The sequence below is a fragment of the Synchiropus splendidus genome, chromosome 8 (assembly GCF_027744825.2).
Source record: "Synchiropus splendidus isolate RoL2022-P1 chromosome 8, RoL_Sspl_1.0, whole genome shotgun sequence".
Classification (NCBI taxonomy): Eukaryota; Metazoa; Chordata; class Actinopteri; order Syngnathiformes; family Callionymidae; genus Synchiropus; species Synchiropus splendidus.
The window spans coordinates 17,617,714-17,627,328 of NC_071341.1; the positions used below are offsets into that span (position 1 = coordinate 17,617,714).

The window sequence follows — 9,615 nt, forward strand, 5'->3', positions numbered from 1 at the left end:
TGTTCAAGTTTAAGACTAAACTGAAAAATGGGCGACAAAATGAGCACAAGACAGTGAAAGGCTGGAAATGAACCACAGATGCAAACACCGGATACATATGTTTAAAATGTGATGCCTTTTATTTGAAAAGTGCCCCTCAAGGTACATTCAAATTCATTTTTCTTCAGACTCATTTTGTGTGTTTTCAGATAGCAGACAAATACTGCAACAACAACAGCAGCAGCAAAAGGTTATCGTTGGAAAACCTCTGAAAGAATGCTAATGGATTCATTGTTAAAGTCTGGTCTGTCGGTCTGGCATTTCGCCAAAACCTATTTCCACTTCACTTAGAAACATGAGTCCTGAAAATGATGGCTGCTGTTTTAACGGCCGCCCCGGCGACTGAGACCTGAGGCCTTTGGTTGTGAAATATTCTGCTTCAACCATCACAACAGTGGACCAATTCTCTCTGTGCTTTGTCTTCTCGATTCAACCCTGCAGAAATTGTTTCGCTGTAAATTCCTGGTCACCTTTTTTTTTTATATCCCCGTGTCTTTCCTTTTACTGCTATCACTGTCTGCAACCATGGCAACAGCTAAAGACTACCCAGGGCCCACGACAGGTAAATATCTCTCCAGACGATCATTGCAAAACCAGCATTGCGGCCCTGAGCGATGCTGGATGTGGATTCTAGGCCGGGGTCACATCACTGCCTCCTCCACCCAGCATGAGCCTGAAACCATCACCATGCATGGATGCTCCCTCTGCTGACGCCGGCCTCTCTCTCGGCAGCTCGTGTCACAGGCCACATCACGCTATCTGGCTGGGCTTGTCTTTGTTTCGGGAGATGGATGGTTCTATCTGAGTGGCGCCGGCTGGAGATTCGGTCCGCGCCGTGCCGTCAACATTTTACATTCCAGCAGAACTGCGACGGAACTGTTCGGCTCAACTGGCTACAAGTTTGAGCCACGCACCGACACCGACGGTTAGCTCGCTGGTAGAGCTAACGCTCTGGAGTTTCCTCAGTGAAATATTCAACTGTGATATCAAAAGGCCGTATCTTGAAAACAGGCATACTGTAAGAAAAGACTCTTCAGTTAGACCCAAAATTTGGTATCGCAAATTCACTCGTATAATTGGCGTCATCAGGCGGCCATTGTGAATCACATGACTTTTACAGATGATTCTTTTCTGGACCATTGGTGAAGCTCTTCCTCATCTCTGATGATGATGTTGGCTACTGTCGCCTCTCTCTCCGTTTGCCTCTGTTTCCGCCTTTTTTTAACATTCCTACTGTGATAGAAACACGCCTTAAATGTTGCTCATGTTGGAGTTTGTGCAGCTACGGTGCTTCTAGGGTGAAGAGGTAAAGGTTCTGTAGTCTCATTTTAACCGTCGTTCAAGTTGAAATGGCAACCAGATTATGTGGGGACAAAATTCCGACATGGTCACAGGCTTCCTAAACACAGCGATGATTCACTCACACACCAGTAGCCCTGTCAAGAAGGGATGTCCATCCCTACATCAGCCAAACTTCTCCATTGCTGTTGGAATTTAGTGCTTTATGTTCGGTTCCAGAGGAAGTTCCTTACAGAGGGTCCCCTTTAGAGTCTTTGTATTCTGTTTAGGATGGTTGATGTTTTCGGTTTCTCTCTTCCTTGAAAGGCTGGAAATGAACCATCGGTTTCTCTCTTTGTTACAACAGCTTCTTCATCCAGTCCTCTTGAATCGTCTTACCTAGTGCCAGAACTCAATCCTTCACTGGCAATAGAAGTGGCTCCAAGAATGGTGTCGCGCCTCATCGACACCCTTACCTTGGAAACAACTTGCGTCACTCTATTACCTTTTGTACTTGAGGTTAGCGTCATAGTCTCTTCTTGTTCTTGGTTTGAACCTCCACCGTGGTTCATGCAGTTTCCAGGGTGAATTCCGTATCGCACGTTGACGCATTACCCTAAGGGTCGTTCGTGCATCTAAGCTGACGCCCCACAGTCTTGCATCCAATCCGATTCAATTGAAGTCATTCACATGGCTTCCACCAGAAGAGCAGCACCGTTCCAGTAGTGGTTTGTGTGGCTTTGAATACGCAGAGCTTCTATTTTTTCCAGCAGACCACTTGAGCTCCACGTCAGACCAGAGTGCATGGTATCTAATCGTTCAGCCAGTGTCCAATTAGCCTTGTGAGCATGTCTTTGGACTGCAGGAGGAAACCAGAGTACCTGGAGAAAACTCACACAGGCACAGGGAGAACATGCAAACTTCAACGGTAAAATCCACTTGGAGATAGTCTTGGCACCTTGGTAGTGAATATGTGTTTGTAAAAGCTCAGGAAGGAAAGAGATGAGAATCTCCTTGTGAAAGTGTGTCATGAAGATAAAGGATATAAAGGCCTTTCGTGGAGAACTATCAGTTCAGAATTGTACCCTAGATTGTACACATTCTATCACAAGCTCTTACAGAGTTTCCGACGTCTTTTACCCACATGAGAAGATCACAACTGGGTCACTGTTGGAGAACAAACCTGAGCAGAGGCTTCCACATGTTCCTCTCAATGTGTATCAGCAGTGGTACCACTCTGAGAGCTTGCATCACTAGGGCCTTTCATCTTTCGCTCTAGCTTAGAGAACAGTAGTAGAAGCTGTGAAGGACAGAGTCCAAACCACCCAGCAAAGACTCCTGGGGCTTCAACTGCTCCTCTACTTGACACCACGATAACACATGGACATCCATGAGGGGGCTGGGCGGCTGTCAAACTACTCTCCTCAAAGGATTCCATTCTTCTCTGAAACCTTGAAAGACATCAAAGTCCATGTGGTATTGGGCCCGTCCAGAGAGGCAGACCATCATTGCCTGCTCAGAAAGTAACATTCTCTAATATCTGTATTATACTCATTATTCTGAGGGAATTATTCTGAGGGCAGTGCAGCTTTGAACTGTCGATGGTTGATGTGAAAATTGCCTCTTGACAGTCGACTCGCTCAAGGTCAATTATTTCAAACGAGTCCAACACAGATGCCGGTAATTCGACGCAATTGTGTTGAGCCAACACGATTACCGTGGCACCACACGGAACAGCATGCTCGCGTCTCCATGCCTCACACCAGTCGATGGAGGCTCTTGACCGAACAGCCCCGCCGTCATTTTTCCCCGGGTCACTTCGCGAAAAGCCGGCGTAAGACATTCATCAGAGTGAGGTAATGAGAGCACCGGAGGAGCGGCCGGGACTCACTCACCGCCCTGAGGACACATTTGGGTTGAGTAACACTTAAGAGTCGAAACTCTGCGGCAGACAACACAACGGAAGGAGACGACAGACAAAGAGGTCGACACAGCTTTAGAGGAGCCTGAGTTTTTGCCTGACATTTGTTCTCTTGTGCTTCACAGACATCTGAAAGGCCTCTCAGATGTCAGTCAAAATGAGTCATGTGGAGATCTTTTCTGTTTGTCGATCACCTTTCACCCCTTTCTGCAACCCTCACAATCATGAATTATTATTTTTGAAATTACTGATAGCATTTTTTGTTTGTTCGCTTTGGAGTTTTTGCTTGCTTTTGTTTGTTTTTTATTAGTATGTTAAAATAAAATGCACCAACTGATGCAACTGTGTTTTTGGATTGTTGACCCCTCTCCAACTGAATCCCATCCATCATTATTGTGTGGACAATTTGAACAAATTAGCTATTTGAAATTTCCTTGAGTTGTTGAAAATCCAGATATTTTTGGGAGTAAAAACAGAACTCTCAAAACCCTAGAGTCAGTTATTGATTTGAAAAATGAAATACAACATGAAAAAAATGGCTGAAAAAAGTTGACTATTATAAAAACTTCCAGAGAAGAAATTGAGAAAAATAGGAATAATGATTATAATAAAAAAATAATAATAATAATAATATTAAAAAGTGTCTGACGTTCTATGAAAGGTCGAGTTAAGTTAATATGCAGTATATATGGAACAAATACAAAAAATGTACCCGAGAAAATATATGAAAATAAAAATAAAATATGGTAACAAAAGGTTGAACAAAAGATTGGTGACAAAAAAACAGTGGAAGAAAAAAAGAAAAATAAAATACAGCAACAAAAAGTTGAAAGAAAGACTGGAAAAACAATTATGGAAACACTAAGAAACAGTAATATTGATTTTCATTTTTAAGAAAAAAATATATATATACGTATATAGAAATGAATATTGATGATTTTTTTAAATAAAATGTAAAATCAGATGTAATGTCATTAGTTTTAAGATCACAAAGACTGTACGGAATGTTTGTAATGCAGAAATTGACATGTAATTTTATTCTCATAAAGCAACAGTAATCTTTCTCCAGCTCAGAGTCCTGCTGCTTGTGTGTATTTTTGTTTGTGTTTTTCATTGCCAGTACTCCTGATAAGCAGCTGTAGCTGTTTGGCGGGAGCAGTCGTTTTGCTACTGTATATTACAGCTTATTAAAGCGCTCCAGCTGCTGCAGATCCTACAGGTGATGATGTTATTTCCTCGTCTGATCATCCCCTGTTGTCTCCATCTGCTTGTCTGCTCAGATCCGAACGCTCTAGGACAAGCCGGACCCGACCACGCTCTAATCGGCGGCGTTGTTGCAGTGGTGGTCTTCATCACCTTGTGTTTGATCATCGTCCTCGGTCGATATCTGGCAAGACATAAAGGTAAAAGCGGGTCGCTCCGTCTGCTCTGACTAACAACCTCCCCGCGCTGAGTCGATTTCCACTTCTGCTGGCAGGGACTTATCTAACGCACGAGGCCAAAGGAGCAGAGGACGCGCCCGACGCCGACACCGCCATCATCAACGCCGAGGGCAACCACGTGCACGCGGAGGAGAAGAAAGAGTACTTCATTTAGGCTTCTTACCTGACAACTTTTTCGACAACAGACATGCAATTTGAAGCTGCCTCAGTGTCACCTCATGATCTGGTTTCCTTCACAGACTCGTTGCTTTCTTCTTCGGCGAATTCACACCGGTTTTTCAAAACATTGGTTTTCTTCTGCTTGAGTGTGAAGCACTTTTTTTTTTTTATTTCTATTTTTAGTTGACGGTGCCTACTGCTGTAATTTTCTGCTGCTGTTTCATGCCCTCTATTGACTTCCTGAAGTGTCACTTCAACACATCTAAACCGTCCTCTAAAACATCGGGAACATATTCATTTGGAGCAGAAATGGAAAAGCCGTGATAAGTCCAGTATATTGGTGATAAGCAGCAGCGTTGCCAACACTCGACGTGGAGTTTTCAGCTCGAGTTTCCTTCAGATTCTCTGGTTTCCTCCCTCAGCATTAGCTCCTTCCTTGGTTAGGAATTGTCGCACATGCAAGTTGAGAATTGGTCGAAACTAGAATAGAAAAGCCTCAGCTCATGTGAGGAATGAGAATGGCAACTTTTACAGAACTGAAGTCACATTCACACTAAAAATATAAACCCGATTTTATAGTTGAGTTACGTAACTTCATTATGTTGACGACTGATTTGTTCAGTAAATACAAAAGAAACTAGAGTATATAAAATGTAAATAAATGTGTTTTGTGCAGAAATGTAGCCATATAAAATGTAGTTTTCCGCATATTTTGCAGTTCAACTGCGCTGGTTATCGTCAAAAACCCATCTGGAAATGTACAAGTCAACTCAAACTTCTGGTCCTGCTAATGTTGCTTCTTCATGTTGTGTTGAAATGGCCTCCAAAAAGTTCATCTGAACTCCAGCTTCATTGGCCTGTTTCCGTAGCGGTACCATACCAGTTGGTGCTACACGCGCTCTCCATCACTCTGGTGGAATCGGAGCATCAAAGCTCTTCTCTTGAAACAAAGGCTCACGATTCGAGATTAGATGAGATGAAACTGAATTGACTTCCAAACTTATGTTTCAGATAAACCCTCAAAAACACAGCCATAACAACTTGATCTAGAGCCATTCATTGCAGAACTCCAATGAAATGTGGAAAACGTCTTATTCACTTTATTAAACAACAAACTGAAGATTTACAAAGGAGACACTTCATCTATTGTTAACAGCAGTTGGACAGACCTTCACCCATCGTCACTCTTGTTGACAACAGGCGTCTCATCCTTAACTCATTCTACAGTCGTAGTGCATTTATGAGGCTTCATAGAAGATGTTGTGAATGTGCATAATCCTGTATGAAAACTGTATTATACGGTGAGGCAGAATTTGAAATAATATTGTCCTTTTATTTCTAATATTATACTGTGTTAAGGTAAACCGTACGTAAACGTACCGTAAATGATTATGAACATTCACAACATCCTTTATAAAGCCTTCTGTGTTATGAATGTACTAATAATGCATTATCGATGAGACCTTTACGCAAATATTTCAGCAGCAGATCTTTGTATCAAAGAGCCACAGGGATGTTTTAAGACATTATTTATTCATTTCTTATAATTGTGCAGCTCCTGGAGAGAACCAGACTCAAGGCGACTTGTCACAGTCACTGCTTTTATCGGTCGGAGAGAAGGCTTAAAGACATACTGCTGAGGAAGGAGAAGGGAGTGAAGGCGAGGAGGAAGAAGGAATAGCACAAAGTCTACACTCTTTAGGGGTGAGACGTGAGCTAAAGTTTACATCTTAAACATCGACATGAGCCAGTACAAACAGACGTAACCGTGAAGAAGCAGTCTTCGCTCTCATGATCAGAACTTTTAGGATGATGTTGGCTTATTCTCTCGGCTGTGGGAAGAAACTAAAGAGCGTCTGGAGGAAGCTCACACCAACAGAGAGACTGGAGAACTCAAAGAGAAGTCAAAACCAGGCGGCTTCTTCTTTTAAGGTGATAAATGGATGGGATTTGAAAGAACAAGAAGAAGGTGGGTGTGTGAGCACTGCCTGTTTATTCTCTGAGATTCCCCATACCAGTTTTCTGGGTCCAAAAACGAAGGGAATTATCAAGAAACATACTGGGATTATCGGTCAAAGTCCCTGTAAAGTGAAGTCACAGATTTGTTTCTGTTTCAGAGCTGACGCCTCCGTTTCTGTTTTAACAAGCAGCGCCCCCTACTGTACGATCGGCACTTTTGACAGTGTCATTGTAGCCGCCATTGGACTATTTAAGCCTTGAAAACTCACACATAGTGAGAGCCGTCTGCAGCTGTGGTTTGTCCAGAACCGGACCTGCCGACAGACTGATGATGCAGCAAGTTAGAACCGGCCTTTAACATGTTTACTGAGAGTCCAGTTCATGCTAGCAGACTGTCATAACAGTGAACTTGCCGGGCTGCCTCCAAACACCACACCATTGTTGCGTTTTCCACCTCGCCCATTTCATTTCCTCCCCTCACATCTTTCTCTCACTTAAAACACAAGCTTTTTTTTTTTTTTTTTTTTTGCTTTACAGGGACTTAGCTTTCAAGTTATGTAACCCAGAAGCCCGGTGATTCTCTTTGGTGACAGAAGCAAACAAGCACAGTCCCCTGCTGTAACCCCAAAAACGTACACGAGATTTCCATTCCTGTCCTCGCCACCACCGTCGTGGTTTTCCACACCGTTTGGAGAGAATCAAAGCACAAAGTCTGAGGACGGACGGCAACACAAGCGGCTGATTCTTGTCTCAGGATCGACGGAGACGGCGTCAGCGCTAAGAGACTTTCGGTATATTTGCAACCATGATTGTGGAGATTTTCTTTTCGCCGATTTTAACACAGAAGAAAATCCAAATTCGTGAATGAGTGGAACCTTGTGGGGTTCGTTATTTATTTGGACTTTGAATAACTATGCTCAATGTGTGGATATCGCTGTAAAATACTTTGCTAACGTGGATATTAGTGAACACATCGTCGACTCTTCGGATCCCTGACGCATCGATTTGTATATGAGCATACGCAGTATTTAAGGTGTCCTTTCTTTCATTGGCAGAAACTTTTGTAAATAATGTGTAAGTATTTTAAAATATTTGGTTTCTTTACGCTCATATCACTTCAGTTGAAATACCTTCAAGCAAAACAAAAAAAAAACGTAATGTATTTATGGTCATGATGAATTGACATTTAAAATGTAAGACACCATGAATTATCGCTGTTATTACTAAATAGCCGTCTTTTATCAGCGCCCCATTTTTAATAATGTAATTAACCACGAGGGACGAAACAAGGATCACCGTTATGGCCTTTTGAGTTTGCTGCAACTGTCAGGCGTTGGTGAGCCGCACATCCATGGGTGTACATAGCCACTGTATTTAACGGTCTCGACATGACTCACCTGTGTTCCTTTCTTATGCCCACATGATTCTATAAATAACTGAATTTGTATAAATCGCTGTAATTTATTTGCTTTATATGGAGGGTGTGTGAGATTTTGTTTTGATTTTCCTCTTCTCAGTATTGAATAGTCATTTTTCAACTATGCCACTGTAAAGAAAAAAAAAAAAGAAAATAAAAGGTGAGAAAAAAAACGCGGATTAAAATATGAACAACTTGAAATCTGCCGTGTCTTTTATTCAGGGCTGCAGCCACCCGTCCTCTATCATCGCGATCTCTGCATTAAAGCTGAGGCTGAGGGGCCATCGGGCCCAAAATGTCCAAAGTGCGGGACCATTGCTTCAAAGCAGGACATTTCTCACCACATATTGAGCAACTCAAATTCAAATATAAAGCTTCAAAGGAATGTATAACACTAGACAAATGTGAATAATTTGTGTATATTTCTCATCGCTATTTACAACCCTACAATTAGACGTGTTTGTCGTTGTTTCTCTGACGTGTCCTTTTTCTTATAAATTTTACATCAGTGTATACGTGAACTGGAGTAGACACTCCACAGTCATGTGCCATTTTGAAATATTGGCCGGTAAGGGACATGAAACTCCTCCGCCTTTCATGTTTTTAGCTGTCACATGATTCAATTCAGGCATTGTTAACGGCTAATGTTGCTGCAATGGACCCGGACAGTTTTAGAAGAAAACACAGAGGACCACATACAGTATAAGAAATTCACATTTTATGAACAGGAGTCTGCTTCTTTTTCAAGAAAAAAAAAGAAGAAAACAGATCATGAAAAAAGCAAGAGACCAGGATTCAGTGAAGAATACAGACTGATAATACGTTTCTGACCTTTGTTTCAATTCACAAATGTCTTATATATTTTTATAGTATTTATTGGGGCGTTTAAGAAAGAGGAGAAGAACGCCTCTGGCAATGCACTTCAAGCGGTGGACGTAATTTGACAGGTTGATCAGATTCATTGTGGTCAATTTTGTCATCATTCAAAGGTCAGTGAGCTGCTCGTGCCTGTGCGTGTACGTCGTACCTGAACCTGCACTATCACTGGCTGAAAGCGCAGCAGATGCAGGAAGAATCGCCGCTGACCCCATGGTCATATCTTGCTTGAGTCCATCTTTGAGGGGTTTTAACACTACAGCGTATAAGAGCCTCTAAAATGAATATTAAAATATATTCATTGCTGTGACTTACGTGTGAGAAGTACATTGAATTATCTCTACTTTCACAGTTTTCAAAACTGTAGTGTGTAGAAAGCTCTCCATTACTAGTAGCTTGCCAGCATTGAGTCATGAAAACATGCTATTGCTAAAAAGCTTATTGGGCGTGCGGCGGAAGACATGAAATCTATTGTCAGGATATCTATTGAAGCTAATGCCATCACTCAAGACGAGACTTTAAAG

General features: G+C 42.1%; 1 protein-coding gene across 3 annotated transcripts in view; it reads left to right on the forward strand.

The window, feature by feature from the left end:
- cadm2b (cell adhesion molecule 2b) overlaps positions 1–8,425 on the forward strand; it is a 220,633-nt gene extending 212,208 nt beyond the window's left edge. For 2 of the 3 annotated variants that reach the window (XM_053872864.1, XM_053872866.1), the window contains 3 exons: positions 575–601; positions 4,519–4,641; positions 4,716–8,425. In XM_053872864.1, coding sequence (XP_053728839.1) covers positions 575–601; positions 4,519–4,641; positions 4,716–4,834 — 269 coding nt within the window. In that variant the 3' untranslated portion in view covers positions 4,835–8,425. The remainder of the gene's footprint in view (positions 1–574; positions 602–4,518; positions 4,642–4,715) is intronic. The other variant, XM_053872865.1, reaches the window with a different exon arrangement.
- Positions 8,426–9,615: the final 1,190 nt, after the last annotated feature.